The sequence below is a fragment of the Sardina pilchardus genome, chromosome 9 (genome assembly GCF_963854185.1).
Source record: "Sardina pilchardus chromosome 9, fSarPil1.1, whole genome shotgun sequence".
Lineage (NCBI taxonomy): Eukaryota > Metazoa > Chordata > Actinopteri > Clupeiformes > Clupeidae > Sardina > Sardina pilchardus.
Genome location: NC_085002.1, coordinates 9,969,907 through 9,987,638, shown reverse-complemented (window position 1 = coordinate 9,987,638; position 17,732 = coordinate 9,969,907). Strand labels below are relative to the sequence as shown.

Here is a 17,732-nt window from a genome sequence, read left to right as displayed (position 1 = left end):
TGTACAGATGTGTTCTGAGCAAGCTATCCACTCTAGTGTAGTTTGCTGCATCATTATTCATGCCACAATTTCACTGCAAGAGCCCAGCTCAATCAACTGCAGTGCAGAGTACAAACCGCAACAGAGACGTCCAGCAGAAATGATTTGATCTTTGACACTATGTGGGAACAGGAGGGTGAGGATGAAGACCGTGATAAGGAGGACCGCTTGTGTCCTACCTCTGCCCCGAGCCGCAGCAGGTACTTGACCACGTCGATGTGTCCGCTGGCCGACGCCGCATGCAGAGGGGTGTAGCCCCGCTTGTCCCGGCAAGCAACATCGGCGCTACGAGACACCAGCAGCTTGACAACCTCCAGATGCCCTGGATGGATGAGGACATGGAAAGTATTAGTTTCAAATTCCAAAGCGATGGACCGTTCCGTATGTGTTGGCCGACATATTCAATTGAACGGATCCCTCAATGGAGCGGACACGATCGCAGCGCCACAAACACACCACACTGACTATGCCATGTGGCAGAGGGCAGCGTGTTGGCCAACTCACCCAGGTAGGCGGCCCAGTGGACGGCCTGACGCTCCTTCTTGTCACTGGCACTCAGATTGGCCCCGTGGTTCAGGAGCAAATTCACCATCTAACCAAAACAAAGCACATGGCATTCATTACCATGATACACTGATGTTGTTCACATTTTGCAATGGAAAAGCTATGGCAATTTTGCTGTAGAGAGGCAATAAGGAAAGAGACTACAATACTGAAAGCAAAAGTAACGGAGTAAAACACTGTGGCTAGGCTCATAGTCATATGTGGTCTGGCCAAAGTTCTGACATCGACAGAGAGCAAATGTGTCCACTGCCTTTTTGTAAAACAGCCACCACTACAAAAACGAGTTCAAGATAAACCACAAAATATACTTCACTCAGTTCTTGCTTTGTGGCCTTGTATTATGTCTGGCCTTATGTAGAGAAGATCAGCAAAAAGGAAAGGTTGGGAAAGTGGTAGATGTGTTCACGTTATAGGCTATGGATTCAAAATCCAACACACTGCACAAAACCTAAAAGTTCTGGAATCTGGAGGCAAGGTTACATCCAAGAATCAGAAGTGATGCACCTATCTCACTTTTTCGGTCTTGATATCGATAGCTGGGCTTTTGGCATCAACCAATACCGAGTAGCAATCCAGTTACAGCATATAATGAGCATTTAACACCCCTCCGAACATTGCCTTTGCAGAAGTAGCCGTGGAACTTGGCGCCGCGAGTGTGAAATACCTCTTAACTGCTGACCCTTTGTTTTAAGCTCCTTGACCTAATGCTATGCTAGAGTCTACGGCACACTGCTGACACAGGTAGTGTGTGCACATAAAGATATGCGCTAAACAACATGGAATTGCTTTAGGTGCTGTGTCCACCAAACGCGTTTTTTACAGCCAGAGCGCCCTCAACCTCCTTTTCTCGGCGCTTCGATAAGTGTTTATTGTTGCTAAGTTACTAAAACCAGAGACGGTTTATAACGAGAAGTGACATTGACGAGCCCGGCGCTGTTCTAAAAGTTGAACAGATTTCAACTTGAGCGCTCTGAGCGCTGCGGTAAAAAACGGTCAGCGCTGAGAGCTTTTTTCCACCGAGGGCGCTCAGCGCTGTGAACGCTGAGCTACATAGACTTTATATTGAAAATTGTCGCCGTCGGCGCAAAAAACGCGTTTGGTGGACACAGCACCTTAAGCTGTACACAGCTGTTTGAGCCAGAATCAGACTCCCATCAGTGTCGGTATCAGACTGGTGGAATCCCTAAATTGTTTCGTAAAAACACATTTTGTGAATTGATTGTTAACCTATGATCCTCGTGGATCATCTGAGAACACCAAGAACACTTTAATGGTAGACTCGTATAATTAACATTAACTTTAAAGCTACCAATGCGCACTGCTGTTGTAGAATGCATTATAAAGTTAGCATAATTGCACAGGTTGTGGTGTATAATGATCAATTTCATCATAGACGATTTTAGCAATAAAGGGTGCTGGTGCAACAACATAAAGAGCTACCATAAATAAACAAAAGTTCCATGAAAACAGAGCAAAGAAAAACAAATAACAAGGAAAACAGCTGTGCCTGACGTTATCAGAAATGATCAAAGTCATATATGTATAATGATCTATTTTCAAATCCTACAAGGCCTAGTCCACCGCTGGATTCTGGCACAGTGCTCGGGAACTCGAAGGCCTGTAAAAAACACTACTTTTATGTGGGCAGAGCGTTACGGGTCACGTGCTGTTGTCTGACCTCAGAGTGTCCACTGTGTACGGCGTGGTGCAGGGCGGTGCGTCCGGAGCGGTCGGCCACGTTCAAGCTGCTGAGCTGCGGCAGCAGCATCTCGGCGCAGCGCGTGGCCTTGTTGGCAGCCGCCACATGCAGTGGTGTCTGCCACAGCTTGTCCCGTGCATTCACTTCTGCTCCCTGCCGCAGCAGCACCCCCACGGCCCTCTGGGAAATGGAGGCACAAGAGAGACTTGCTTGGCAACACACTCAAACAAAGACATAATATAGAACACTCAGAGTGTTTGATCTTTTCATAGGAATTCTAAACCTAAAACTAAAACTAAATTCTATAGACCTCCACTTGTGTATTTTTTGTTGGGAATTTGACTGTTGATTCATTGTGCATTATTGACTTTTTTACGCATTAATTAGTATAAACAAGACTCATGGTTCTCAAGACTTTCACCCAAAGTTCTGTACTTCTCAATGTGTGGAAAACAATCATTTGTAATTTTGTACTGCTCCTGTTCCCTGAAGGTACTGGTGACACTTACTTCATTTCTGGCGGCAGATGCCCGGTGCAGAGGGGTCAGCCAGCCTTGGTCCTTTGCGTTGACACTAGCACCTGGGAGAGAATGATCACGAAAGAAGCCCAGTGTTAGTCATACTGAACACAATGGAATCGAAAGCACAGTTATCAACCCATAATTATTCCTAGAATCGGCAAATTTGGATTTAATCAAATGTCTTATTTAACCAAGAAAAGACAGACGTAGTTTTTACATTTACATCTCCAGCATAATGTATTGCATTTTGTCTTGAATTTATTTTCAAACCGAGGAAGGCTATTGGTCAAACAAAAGATCAAAATAAATCAAAATTTCGCATGGGCATGAATCATTTGGGGCTTAACTGTATAGTGGCATCACCATTGTGAACACAGTCAGTGCATCAGCCTACCTGACTTGATGAGGAGGTCCAGGATGTGAACATCTCCCATACAGGCAGCAGCATGCAGGGGGGTGCGGCGCTCTTGGTCCTGCACAAACAGAGAGCACAGCCATTTCAGTCCCGGGGCTTTCATTTGTGGCCCTACTGTCCACTTTAAACGCTGCCTTTCAACTGCCATCTACTACTTTTGATTCATTTTGGATGGGTGAAATGGTGGCGTAGTGACTAACGTTAACTAGCATTGTTCTCTAAAGGGAGAGAGATGAGATCAGTACAAAGCTCTGATTTTCCCTTTTTTTTAATCCTGGGAATACACAATGGACCCCAATTCAAATGATGAACAGTGAGATCAGTCAGACAACTGATGACCTTCACCCTGGCCCTGACACCCAGAGTTAAACCAAATTCCAACATTTGCATTCTGAGCTGGATCCAGATGGCCGTGTAAAAGAACCAAAATGTAGTACATACAAATTCAGTGCGCTAGCACTTTCTACATTGTGTGAGCAGACACGTACACACAGAGGGGTGGATGGACCCGATTACAGAACCACCCATTATAATATGAACTAAATGTTACAGCAGCCTTTCTTTGCTCTTCCACCCCTCTTTCTGTTGCTCCATCCAGGCTGCGCTACACCTGGCTGCCAGGTGAGGTGCACCTGACTGGTTGGCAAGGCAACAGCTCAATTCTCCAGGCTCCTGTGGCAGAGGGAGAGGCTTCTGGCTTGGGGGAACTACTGGTCTTTCTGGCTCTAATACAGCATCTCTGTAGCCTTTTGACGACTGTTTGTCATCTAGATTTAGGGTTTCAGTTGATTTATATGTCATTAAGCTAATAAATTCCCATAGATTTGGTGGATTTAAAGCTGTTTTATGTCACTGATGTTGACAGTGGGGGACTGTTCTCCCCAAAGAGCTGCCTAAGGGTGGGGCAGAACAATTGGCAAAATAAATTTGTACAATGAGCAAGGTCCTACAGCACAAACCTCTTTATCTCATGCACAGAACACGTACTGCCTGACTTTGCTCTCTGACAATCTTTTAGGGCCTTTGAATCCTTTCCAAGATGCAACAGAGTGCCAAAGTGTGACGTACAGTTTCCATGACTGCAGTTTCACTGGATCTAAACAAACCTTCGAATTGGCGTCGACAGCATTACATGTAGACGTGTGGCATCATTTTGGCCTCAACATTTTTCTAATTGTAGGATATAGCGGTTTAAACACGTGTTACCTGCTAGGAAGCAACTTAGCCACATGATACAGATTTCATGTCAGGTGTAATACTAATATTTCACATCTCATCAAATACTAGCAGCTGTTAGCTGTTAGATGAGTGAAGTTTTACCACAAAAGTAAAGGCAAGTCACATCAGTGAATTTAAGGATTTTAAACGCACATAGTGAAGTTGAACGCAGGAGGAAAACCATGCTAAAATAAAACTCCCTAGTCACAAGTTTGATTGTGTTGGTATGAATGTGATGAAGTATATGATTCCTACAGTGTAAAAAAATACACTACTGCCATAGTAATATTATTAAGAAATCCACAGCTATGGTCATCACTACATTGATTTGTTTGGACCCAGTGAAATTGCTACGTATGGCAATGCCACGTCATGGCATCGGTACTTGCATTCAATACATATGAATATAAACATACAATGCATAAAACCAAATAGGCCTAAAGGAAACTTCAGCATCATGAATACCTGACGTCAGGTTGAAGAAGTGGCTTTCGCATTCCAGGCACTGTCAGCCTGAAACTATTTGCTGCCAAAAGACCAATCTCATTAAGCTACTTAGTCTGGCTACTGGTCAGTGTGAGAGTGCTACTCAGAATAGGGGAGGGACAGTTTCGGGATACGGTGTCACACGATCAGGGCGCAATCTCCTCACAATGTCCGACTTCAGGAAACTCTCCTGAAGCACGTGTTACACTAATTGACTCGCACTGACTTTTAAATGGACTAGATGTCAAATCCTGTCATTACACCACTACCCAGTAACAAAGTCATTCAGTGGCGACTAGTTTGTCAAATAGGCAACCTCACAATTTATCATGGCACAATAATATGTGCAGAATATGGTCCATTGAGGTTATTTTAATACTTAAATTTAACATTTAGAAATGACACGCAATTGAAAAAACATGACAAAAAAGATCTACATGGTCTTGTCACCCATACAAGAATAGTCAGTTTCTTTGCCTCAGTTGGGATTAATTTGTGTGTGCATCTTGCGGTGTCTGTATCTGTGTGAGTGAAACAGGTGAGAGTGAGTGTAATTAGCAGAGGGATGTATGAAAACACAGAATGCAAGAGCGGATCTGCTAATCCTGTCAGCGAGCAGTTGGGCAGATTAGAGAGTTAAGAGATCAGAGAGGCAAGAGGTCAGGAGAGACAGAGCTTTGGAAATGTGAACATATTGGACTACCATCCCTATTTGGCAACATGCCTGCAGTTGTAAATGCTCGCTGGCTGGCTAGCTAGCTAGTCGGCCCGCTCCCTTCAGGTCCCACACAACGTGCAGGTAAGCTTCTTAAAGGGATAGTCTGGTGTATGCACAATTTAGGGTCAATTTATGGATGATATAACGGGTTCAAACTTTCGTTTGGAGCAAAATTATGCTATTCAGTGGAGTTTTGAGCTGAATCGTGGACTGAATTAGCAACTAAATGGCTTATAGCCTGTAGCAGCAGGTTTAAAGCCATGTCAAAATAAATCGCTATTTTCAAACCACGGTCAAGGCTTAAAATAGCCATACACTTTGATGGCAGTGTGGAGGGTCCCTATAAAGAAGTTGAAGTATTGTAAACTTACAATACAGAGATGTTATAAAGGACTGTTTTTGAAGGCAGCGCATTGCCCTGGGTCATGTTCCGGAAGTGTCAAATCAGTGGGCCCATCTGATTTTTGCAGTGTTGAGGAGATCTGAATGTGATGCATGTTTGCATTGTGACATTCACCCAAATCTACAAAGCACTGCAAGAAGGCACAACAGCGTGGCTCAAAACTCCTGCCATTAACATCATTTTGCTGCCAAAACAAAGTTTGAACTTGTTATCATCCATAAATAGGCCCTGGGCTGTAAGTTCACTAGACCATTGCTTTAAGAGCACCATGTTGTGGCTTAGACATCATATGGGCTTTGAGTCCTATGAAAATGGCTAGTTATGAAAAGGGCGAAAGATGTGGATGAAAAAGCAGCAACAAGCACCCAGGGCCCTAAGCTCAATAAACACTCACAGAAGGAGCCTGCAATTGTTAGAAATCAGTCCTGCTTGCCAAATGCAGCATCTGAGGCACTTAACAACATTCAGCAGCTCTTCAAACACAACCACACACCGTCAGCCACAAAAGGCAGAAAAATACCAAGATCATTCTCTTACCAGTGCATTGACTTCTTCTTTCTTGTGCAACAAAAACTTCACTTCTTCTACATTTCGGCTAAATATAGCCTGGACCAGAGGTGTCTGAAAGAAACAAGAGCAGAATTAACATTGAGCCGTTTGTACATCGGAAGCTACCTGTTAGCCAGGTACCTATTAGCCAGGTGAGAAATCTAGAACAACTCAGCTGGAACTCTTTTCAGGCCACAGCATGGATGACCAGACTGTACCGGTACATGATTTTCATATTTTATTTAAATCACTGACATCACTAGAAGACCATTTAACATGCCTCTCACCCTAATAATGGCAATTTTACACTGTAAATGCACTGTAAATGTAAATGCAACTGATGTGGGAAGTCCATTCATTTACACAGGCCTAGAGAGAAAGGAGCTATCCCAGTATTCAGCTCTTGAGATACAGAGGGGACAGGCTGCTTAAACCAGACTGAAAGAAGGGATGCATTCATGGAGGCAGGGTTGTGGTTATCCATGTCCTTACCAACACTGCTAACACCATGTTCACACTGTCCACGTCCGTCAACGGATCTCATTGACTTTGCATGGGGCGGACTCAAAATGAATTGTGGGTCCGTCCGTTCCTTCAGCTCCGCTGCCTCCGTCAAAAAAAGTTGAGAAATTTTCAACTTTTCCGGCAGCGACGGATCCATCAGCCAATCAGATAGCGTGTATGCAAATATACATACGGCAGACAGGCATTCCGAGATCCGTTGACGGACGTAGACAGTGAACGCGGTGTAAGGGAACGAGCTTGAGATTTGCATGGCTAAAATAAAAAGCCTGGTCAGAGTGCTGGGCTTTACAACTTCACCATTCAGATTTTTACAAAACACTGGTTTGGTTCAAAACATTCTGCTTATGCTATACTCAATCTACATCTCCTTTAATTGATAACTTAATGAGCAAACATTGTACACACTAACAGAGATAGACAATAGGGCGATACAGATGATATGATGATACATCACATGATATTTGGTCATGGTTTTGTGTGTAACTCTATAAATGAGTGTGAATCATACCATTCACCACTATTGCTTTGGCCACAGGTCACGTAACAGTCTTCAGAGCCATGCACAAACACTGACCCAAAAGTAAAAATAAATCTAATTATTAGCAATTAACTCTAATTAAATGTTTTTGTTTATTCTGTGTTCTGGTGAGCCAAAGACAACTTTCCACCCAGGTGGACAATTAAAGACTTATTCTATTATTCTATTCTCATCCTCCCGGCCTACAATTTGAACTCTGACTTCTGTCATGCTTGTTTTTATTCCACATGAGCAGACCACGTCGTATGTACACGTAATCAACTTTATTATTAACATCAAAGAATGACAAATCCTTGTCATGGGAAATAATTCGGGAAATAAATCGGTTTATCGCAAACAATACAATACAATATGGCACATATCATCAACTAAACTTTTCTACAAGCAGTACTTTAAATACTGGCTGCCCCATTTGATATCAGATTTTCATATGCATATCACACAATTGTACAATTTATTTTAAGTTTGCATGTAAGCTACATGCATGCTAATATGCTTATCTTTCATTTTGCGGAGGAGTAATTTTTGTGATTTTAATTATATTTCCAGCAATAATATGTACACATATTTTCATAAGGCCTAATGCTTTGCTCAGTGCTATCATTTGTCTGTCTGTCAAGATTATGCAAAAACAAACTAGCTTAACAACTAGCTTTCATGAAACTTTGTGGAGGACATAGGTTTTGGGATTCCCCCGCTTTCTTTAAAATTGAGCTCAATGCAAATCAAACCAGCTAGTAGGTTAGCTAAAAAAAACATACAAAAAAAGGCCAAGGATGCATAGTATCCTGGATCCATGACATGCCTCAATGGGAATTTAACATAGGGGTAGGTATACTTGTGGCCACTGTATTTTAAGGAAGAACATTTATTGAAACAATATTCACAAAGAAAATGTGTGTCCTTAAAAGGTTGGAGCTTTCCCCATTTAAAAAAAAATAAAAATACACATAACACAAACACATAAAGATCAATTTCCAAAATATTATTTTTTATACCTCTTTTTAGTCAACTTTAGCATGTGTATGTAAACATATGACCACAACTGTATGATTGATTGACAACAATGCAATAAAGAGCACACAACTTTATGATGGCAATTTCATTCAATCATTTGCTGGTATGGGAGACTTCTGATGTAGGCTAGCTTAGCTATGATACTAGGCCATAATAACCAGGAGAGACATTCCCCCCCATGTGCTGGAGGCCTCATTAACATGTCTTTAGCTACCAATTGCAATTGCTTGTATCTGATGCTTGCAAATGTATCATTTCAGAGGGTTAAGGGGACAGGAAGGACGACGACGTGTAATTTTCATGCAGTCTATCTTCCTTTCTTTTCTGAACTTTGCTAAATCTACATGATGCACATCGCATCCTGAATTTCCCCTTATATAATAGCCATCATCAGGGTTCAATTCATTGTTTCAATCCTGATGAATGACGGTTATTGCTGTGGCTATTCAACCCGTGTGATAATGGCCATAGGGTTAGTGCCTATATTAGCCTACTTTACTTGCAAATGTATCATTTCAGAGGGTTAAGGGGACAGGAAGGACGACGACGTGTAATTTTCATGCAGTCTATCTTCCTTTCTTTTCTGAACTTTGCTTTTTCAAGTGCACATGCTAGATGCATATGTAAAGTTTAGAAGAGAACATAAAAAAGACTAAAGCGCATTAAACTGACGGTGAACTAGTAGGTTACACGCCCAGGTAATCATAAATTCTGCTCGAACTAACGGTGTATCTGAACGAACAAGGGTACATAACTCAGTTGCTGTTAAATCGTGCAATAAATTAAAGGGGAAAATGTCAACCGGCGATAACAGTCACTCGTTCAGTATTGTTAGTTACCTGCAGCTAGCTACACTCAGCAACCATTGTCATGTTGGCGACACACTATGCTGGTGTGCATATTATTTACACCAGTATACATTAACGCCAAGGTGGTAATGTCGCTAACCTTAATACTGCGTGACATTATAAAATAGCTCGTACGCCTGGAATAGCCCATCAACGAAGCCAAATTATGTAGCTAGCTAAAGCGATATCGCTACCACTAGACAAGGTAGAACTAGTGTACGGTAACGTTAACGCTGAAATGTACCAGCATTCGTCCAGTATGTCCAGTATGAGCCTCAAAATATCAGCAGGCAATCTCTTAGCAACATTTCAAATAACCAATTCGTCAACGCCAGCCGTGCAAATAAACGTTGAAGCCACTGATCTACAAAAATCTACGTTTGCTGTTCTAGCCGTAGGGAAATCTTGCTACAAGATGTGTTTAGATTGCTTCATATTCTGTGTTAGCTATCTAAGTTAGCTGCATCTACTGGCAAAAACTGAAACGGGCGCTAATGTTAGCTGACGTTGTTGAGCGTCGCAGATTCATTCACTCTGCAATCCACATAATAAAAACCTTAATTAGAGCATTTTCATTAGAACCTTTTGCAGAAATGAAGTGGATGTGAGAATAACTGTGTGTTTATGAGTCCAAGTATCTAAGTATGCAGTTAAGCTAGGTAGCAAGCTCATCGGGGCGTGCTACGAAGCACGGTAACATTAGCACCATCCCAGCTAACAATTTCTGGTTAGGAGAACGTTTTTAGAACGTTTTTTTCCTGGTTAGGAAAACGTTGCCTGAAAGTTGCGAAAGTTGCCACAAGGTTCCCCAGGAAAGTTTTCTTGACGAAAATACTACGTTTTTTTCTGGTTGTTTATTTTGGTTAGCAGAACGTTCTCCTACCCTTTAGGGAACTTTACTATATTTGGTTGCATTAACGTTCCCCTAACCTCCCAGCAACAAAGTGTAAAGGGGGAAAAAATATGTAGAATTATCATGACATCGAGGCATGGCTCCGCTGTACACTTGCCGACTGCGGCGACATATTTGCAAGCTGGGAGAGCGAACGTCTCTGAGGACTAAGGCAATGACATCATAGGTTAGGCTACTACACACATGAAAATCACTTACCAGGAGATGCTTGCTGAACTACGACGAATTCGGCTTGTTCTCTTAATTGAGTGTCAGCTAAGTATTTAAATGCGGTTAGGTCTAATACTTTCTTGTCTACGGTGTCTTTTCCTATAATAAACGATTAGTCAGATCAAAACATAAGCAGAGCAGGCGCTAGCCTAACACACTGTTTCAACATTCAAAACAGGCTGTTTTTATTGCATCGTATGCCATTAAAAGTCCTCGGTTCAGAATTATGATGGATTTTGGTTTATTTTGTTTTAAATTGGGACTGGGAATTGTGGGATAGGCTGAGTGAACAGCACAGTAACATAGGCTATAACTTGGACTACGTGTTAATATAAAACAATTCTCCCCCGGGAACATTGTGCTGTTTAAGATGCAGTCTCAACGTTTGAGAAAGAATTCATTGGAGTCCTCATCATCATATTTTCATAACAAATAAAGCTTTAAAAACATGAATGCATTTCAGGTGCCACTCTAATCGATTATGGATTAATTCAAAACTATTCGTCAGATTAGTTAGCATGAAATCGTTGTGTGCCTGCCTGGGACTATGGCTAGCTAGCTCTTCCACCCGGTTTACCCTGTACAGTGTTTTTAAAAGGCTGTTGGACTTAATGGAACAAGTGCATGGAGAACGATGTGAAGAATGTGATCGATACCATACAGCCAGCCTACGTGAGTAACTTTATCTCTGTGTTATCCAAATGTCTTAAAGTTAGCGAGGTTGAGTCTGCTTAAACACCAACACCCCAGTACGGACCCGAGATGGAAGTTTCTCAACCTAGCTTCTCGCGCTGGCCCCTTTAGCTGGGCTGGCTTTGGTCGGCCGAATATCAATCCAACAGAGGGGGGAAGAATAGAATACGGCTATATGTCGATTTTGCAACAAATTATTCCGACTTTGCAGTGTGGCTGCTGGCCGTGTTCAATTGGAAACTCATAGAAACTCTGGGGCGATTTTCATCAATCAACCCCACGCACATAACCAGAGAATACCGATGGTTATACAAATAAGATACCTAAAAACAACTAAGTAGCAACGATGTGTGAAAAGAGAAATGCAACCAGAATATAACGTTTTTTTCTTTAGTTGTAATAACGTTCGGGAAACTTTGATAACCTGGAGCTAACGTTCTCTCCAGGGTATTAGAAGGTTACTGATAAACTAACCACAGGAGAACCAGCGGCTAACGTTATTTGCTTGCTGGGATTCAACCAGAATATAACGTTTTTTTCTTTAGTTGTAAAAACGTTAGGGGAACGTTATTTGTTTTGACAACCTGGAGATAACGTTCTCTAAACGTTATTAGTAGGTTGCTGAAAAACGAACCATAGGGGAACCAAAAGCTAACGTTAGTGAAAGTTAGCAGAACGTTAATTGTTTGCTGGGATGTCGTAGTTCAATACGACACTACAATGCAAATTATAGCTGTCCATCCAAGATACCAAGTTGTTCTGCAATGTATGCCTTCTTCGCCATTAGACTTGCACTGCTAAACAGAATCATGGTAGGTTGTTCAAAATGCATTGCTTTATACACGGATCATGAGGCCAGTTAGCTAGATTAGGCCCTGTAACGCTATGGTAGCTAGCAATCAAACCCGCCCTCATTTGGAAAACAGGATAAAGAAAGCAGCGATATGTAACCTTAGCTTGCTAACATTAGCTATTTGACCTACCTGGTCGGTTATATTTAGTATTCCCATCTCCCTTGGTCAGTCAGGGCGAAGCTCCTTCATTAGGATTGGGTAGAGAGGTAACAGGGATATTTTTGTTTGATTATGATAATTTTAGGGGAAGGGATAGCTCTGTGTCCGTGTGTGGTTCGGCGTTGTTTATTGCTCTGATAGACAGGCAGTGCGTTGAGCTGTATCCACCTACAGGAACGGCGGCAGTACGGCATTGAAAGGATGAGGAAACAGCGGCACGTGGTGGTTGCGGGGTGACGCCGCAAGATCATACAAATAAGCACACGCCACGGATTTAGATTTTTCTACATGACTGGCACAATTTGTAATCAAGGTTTTGTCTGGTTTTTGTGTGTGTGTGTGTGTGTGTGTCTGTGTGTGTGTGTGTGTGTGGGGGGGTGTAAGTGTAGGATTTTGCCGACCGAAATATGTCATGAAGATTTCCGTCCAGGCAAACATACAGCATTTGCCGTTATTGTGCAATTTTATGATTGGACAATTTTATAACTGTACAATGTTACAATACTATACGATTTTTAAAAAAAAAAATAAAATAGAATTCTTGCAGAATTCTGATACTTATTTTCTCGCGATAGTTCGATATGACGTGTGGCGCTCCTTCAGCCACGACCCTGCCAGTGCTATCTGCTAAGCTAAGCTACATTCCCTGCAATGACAGGAACGGCAATACACTAACGTTAAACACATAAGAACCAGCACTGTGCGTTCGAGTTGACCTGTTACATAATACAACTTCACTTGCAAATCCTTTGGACTAGCAGGTGGTCTTGTTTGGATTACAAAACCATAGGATGGAGAAATGATGTCTGGTAACCTCTTTTATAACCAGAGACGGTTGATGGATCTTTGTTAACGTGAAATGAGCTATGTCAGTTGGCTAAATGGTAGCTAACTAGCTGGTCGGCGTTAGTTTATCGAACCTGTTTTAAGTGTGCATGCTGCTTGGCAGTTACTTTCAGACAGGCTTAATAGATGCACATGTCGAACAAATGCTTTCCTAGTCAAATATGTGGCTAGTTTATTTAACGTGACGAATCGCAGTGTAATGCTAGCTAGATAACAGTTGCTTGTTAACCACCACCCATTGACCCCGAAGGCGGCTGGAGCTAGCTAGCGACAACTAGCTAAGGTATCACCAGAGTTTGGCCAACTTGTCAAGCTAGCTGTACGTTAACGTTACAGCAAGCTAATTTTACTTGAAACATTACTAGACATTATTGTTGGGTCAGGTCAGCTCGATGGCTGTTTCTCTAGCCGCTCGTCGGCTACCGATGGGAGTACGAACATTCAGTGATTTTATTGAAATTGTGACACTTGGCTCGACCCATTCCACATCTGCAAGCTCAAGGGTACTACGGAAACAACCAATCAGGTGAGCAAGTAATGGTCGAAAACTTAGAAACAACCTTGTTGTTTGACCCTCATTTGTAAATGTTAACCATCCTAAACGGTACACAACCATGACGTTAGCGAATGTTATGAAAGTAGCACTAACGGTAAGGTTAACTAATCTGTTAGGCTGACTGCATAGCCTACTATTCAGGTAACATTAACTTCAACTTTAATTGTTGTAAACAGAGCTGTAGTGTTGCTTGGCTTTGTGAAAGAATCATAAATGATTTTATGTTGTAAATGGTTTTATGTTGTTTGTTCTGTTCTGTGTAGTTTAGTTTTCTTGTGCACCAACAACCTACGTTTCGACATGTCAAGGGACTCAACCATAGACATAATAATATACATATGGACTAAACCTGTCTATGAACTCAATGGTCTAGTTAGTGAGATTTGATATAGGCCTACTGAAACTATTCCTAAATCGCTCCAAACTTCTTTTACATAATGGGTTGTATTTGTTTTTTGGAGAGTATCAGGTAATTCTCAGTTTGCCTAAATATGGTCACTTAAACGTTGATGAATAGGGTGGCAATGTCATTAATCACCCAAATCCTGATAACTGTTATGGGTTTGGTTAGTCTATGTATTTGTCTGCATTTGCAAAACACATCCTAGACAATGGAATGATCCCAAGCTCAATTCAACAAAGAGAGAAGAGGGGTTGCTCTACATAACAGTGTGCTACTCCCCTGAAAACTTCTAGAGACAATGTTTGGATGCATGGGGTGATTATTTGGATTCATCTATTCCAAACACACCTCACCAATTCATTATTTTCTATTTAGGGCTAAACTTGGTCTAATGCCTATGTCTCCTGTACAGTATAGTCGTTTAACTTAAAGCCATGGTCTCCTCCCTCAGGTACCTAGCATCATGCGGCATCCTTATGACAAGACACCCCAGATTGTGGTACCATTTTGACAGAAACCCAGTACCCATACCTTCAAGCCGAACCTTATTCAGTCTGACCAATAAAAGGAAACAGTACTCAGAGCGCAGAATTATTGGGTAAGTAGGCTACTACTTAAATGTACTCCAGGAGCTCCGTAGCCCTCAATGTGTTCTTTGTATCTCTGCGTCAACTATTACCGATTAGGGGTGTTATATGCAGAGCATTCCTTTATGGATTTGATAGTAGATCTGAAGTTTATTTTTGCACCATTTACTTGTAGTCTTCCTACATTCACTTTTAAGGAGTTTAACCCTTGGGTTATGGTGACATGGTGGTTTTTGTAATGGGGCTATGTCATCCATAGTATTCGTAGTACTCTTTGTTGCATTGTTTGCCTGTTTTTTGTATTCTCATTGTTGTATTTTCTTGTGTCTTCTTTGTTTGTACTGTTTTCTCCTTACTATGTAAAGCGACCTTGGATTTGAGAAAGGCGCTATATAAAATAAACGTATTACTATTCTGAAGCGTCAGTTACCATGACCCTAAAATGAAGGCAAAAAAAAAGACATCTTACAAGTGTTGATTTAAGTGTTTTCCTTCATTTTCCCCAGTTACTCCATGCAGGAGATGTATGAAGTGGTGTCCAATGTGGATGACTATAAGCACTTTGTCCCCTGGTGCAAGAAGTCCCAGACCATTATGAAGAGGGCCAGTCACGCCAAGGCCCAGCTGGAAGTGGGGTTCCCTCCTGTAGTGGAGAGATACACATCCATGATCACTAACGTCCGGCCTCACCTGGTCAAGGTACGCATTGCGCATGCTGAGAGTTTTTCAGCAACTACCACTATGAACACTGTTCCTGACATATTTAGGGTTCACAATTTAAACTAAAGGGCATTTGATTGATATCCTGTGTCCTATCCACGATAAACAAATATTCGGGTTAAATTTTGGATGTCACGTTTTCGATTAATTCGACAGTATACAGTCTACACACTTTCAAATCTTGAACACATTTCACAGAAAAACGTAAGTTTAGACTCTTAAACTCGGTGAGGATTCAACACGTTATCAATCATTCCCGTTGTCCACACTGCTGAAAAAGGTGATTTTTCTCCTCTTCTGGAATGTCGTAACAGGAGAACCATGCCAACTTTGAGTACAGTTATCTATTTTATGATAACATTTGATGAATTCATAAAATTCGTATCATTCTTATTCATAATATGAACTATGAACTACGCACAGACGCATTTGATAGACATCCGCAGCCCCCAATAAACAGATCTGGGCATTCGTAAACCATGCCTCAAATATGAGAAAATAAACGTTTGGTTCCCAGACCACATCTCCTTGAGATATGGTTCCGTTAGCCAGGCTACATTAAAATCATGATACTACCAAATTTCTAGGAGGATTTGCATTCCAAAGAGGTTCTAAGGTCCACTTCCCAGACAACAGTATTGTGGCGAGCCTCATCCACCACAATAAAAAGATATGTTCTCTGCCTATTAAACCTGTTGAGGGGTACGGTCAGAGAGGGTTGGTTAAAGCGGATCTTTGGTAATGAAGGATCTTTGGTACGGTCACAAATATGTGATTAGAATGTTCGGTGAACTGAGAGTTCCGCATTATGATGAGACAATTACCCTCCGAGATTTTCCCCACAGACTGTATACAGAACACTGAAACTTGCATTGAATTCTAGAAGGAACTTGGAAAATAATTCATTCCTCAACAGGTTAAAGCAGCACTAAAGAAGATCTGCTTTCGGAGGGGTCCCCCCACACTTGAGAAGCGCGAATAAACAAACTTTATGCGTCTTTTGTAACAAAGTAAAACATAACTCCGATACAGTATAGAGGGAATGCACCAACAGTCTGTGTAGACAGAGATCTCTGAATTCCTGTTGCATAGCAGCTCTTTTCCATTTTGATTCCAAAGGGGGAATAGCGTTCCTACCCCGAACAGCAACTTCCTATGGCTGTTTTACAAGCGATTAGACCTGCTCAGAGTGCCACAGAAGCGCTGTTCACCTTATGAAGAGTTTTATGTGCCATTAAAATGATTTTGATTGGAATAAAACTGCTGATCCGATTAGAATAGATCAGAATAGTTTAATACGAATGAGAAAAAAACAGTGCATGTACTGTAAACCCTGTATAAATAATGTGCACATTTCTTTTGTTCCCCCTATAGGCTATATGTTCAGATGGCAGACTCTTTAACCACCTGGAGACGATATGGAGATTCAGCCCGGGTATTCCTGGGTATCCCCGAACATGCACAGTTGACTTTTCTGTAAGTGCAGGCCTGTGTCATTAAAGCACAAGCAAGCAGGGATATTTTTGTAGAGATGTTTTCTGCATTGTATAATCAGAATTATGTTCATTTGGCCAAGTGAGTCGGCACAGCACAGTCATTGTGTGCACTCACTTGTGCAAATATACCTGATTCTGCTTTCTATATCAGATCATTCCATTCTGTGTTCTACCCTGCTAGTCTGACCTTGTACTCTTGTTGCCTAGATCTCCTTCGAGTTCCGCTCCTTGATTCACTCGCAGCTGTCTACCATGTTCTTTGACGAAGTCGTCAAGCAGATGGTGGCCGCCTTCGAGCACCGCTGTGGCAAGATCTACGGCCCCGAGACACGCATCCCCCGAGAACTCATGTTCCACGAGATCCACCAAACGTGAGCTCTGCATTGGGACCTACAGCAGGATGAGCACTGTCATGTGCTGATGTGTGTATGTGTGTGTGTGTGGGGGGGGGGGGGGGTGAGTATGTGTGTGTGAGGAGGTTGGGGGTTCTGTGAATGGTTCTTGCCTATCTGCATCACGCCACCGGTCGACAGCAGCTGCAGCTGTGAACACTAGCGAAGTGACTGGATCACGGTTTTGGCTTTGGAGATACTGCAAGCTCGGTGCTGACTACCTGGTCTGACAAGGTCCATCACCCTTCAGGGGTGCCATACTGTAGCTTCCACACACGCTTGTAATTTAGCTGTTCTATTTATTGAAGCAGACAAAAACTTTTGAGACACATTTAAAGAGGTGTGAATATATAATGTATATAT

General features: G+C 42.0%; 2 protein-coding genes across 3 annotated transcripts in view; one reads left to right on the top strand and one right to left on the bottom strand.

Moving 5' to 3' along the window:
* ankrd52a (ankyrin repeat domain 52a) overlaps positions 1 to 12,491 on the bottom strand; it is a 35,082-nt gene extending 22,591 nt beyond the window's left edge. The window contains exons 1-7 of one of the 2 annotated variants that reach the window (XM_062545659.1): positions 12,340 to 12,491; positions 6,601 to 6,684; positions 3,218 to 3,296; positions 2,812 to 2,882; positions 2,282 to 2,482; positions 544 to 631; positions 117 to 361 (exon numbers count right to left, since the gene is read on the bottom strand). In XM_062545659.1, the coding sequence (XP_062401643.1) occupies positions 117 to 361; positions 544 to 631; positions 2,282 to 2,482; positions 2,812 to 2,882; positions 3,218 to 3,296; positions 6,601 to 6,684; positions 12,340 to 12,366 (795 nt within the window). In that variant the 5' untranslated portion in view covers positions 12,367 to 12,491. The remainder of the gene's footprint in view (positions 1 to 116; positions 362 to 543; positions 632 to 2,281; positions 2,483 to 2,811; positions 2,883 to 3,217; positions 3,297 to 6,600; positions 6,685 to 12,339) is intronic. The other variant, XM_062545660.1, reaches the window with a different exon arrangement.
* Positions 12,492 to 13,007: 516 nt separating this feature from the next.
* coq10a (coenzyme Q10A) lies at positions 13,008 to 17,424 on the top strand. The gene is made up of 6 exons (XM_062545657.1): positions 13,008 to 13,178; positions 13,599 to 13,741; positions 14,626 to 14,772; positions 15,268 to 15,460; positions 16,856 to 16,957; positions 17,185 to 17,424. The coding sequence occupies exons 2-6, from the start codon at positions 13,608 to 13,610 to the stop codon at positions 17,350 to 17,352; spliced, it is 744 nt and encodes a 247-aa protein (XP_062401641.1). The 5' UTR covers positions 13,008 to 13,178; positions 13,599 to 13,607; the 3' UTR covers positions 17,353 to 17,424.
* Positions 17,425 to 17,732: the final 308 nt, after the last annotated feature.

What these genes read in the sequence shown, in the direction of transcription:
- coq10a (XM_062545657.1), top strand. Translation starts at nt 13,608, where the DNA reads ATGGCTGTTTCTCTAGCCGCTCGTCGGCTACCGATGGGAGTACGAACA. An exon ending in CTACGGAAACAACCAATCAG is followed by an intron (nt 13,742 to 14,625) that starts GTGAGCAAGTAA and finishes CTCCTCCCTCAG; the next exon opens with GTACCTAGCATCATGCGGCA. An exon ending in CATGCACAGTTGACTTTTCT is followed by an intron (nt 16,958 to 17,184) that starts GTAAGTGCAGGC and finishes CTTGTTGCCTAG; the next exon opens with ATCTCCTTCGAGTTCCGCTC.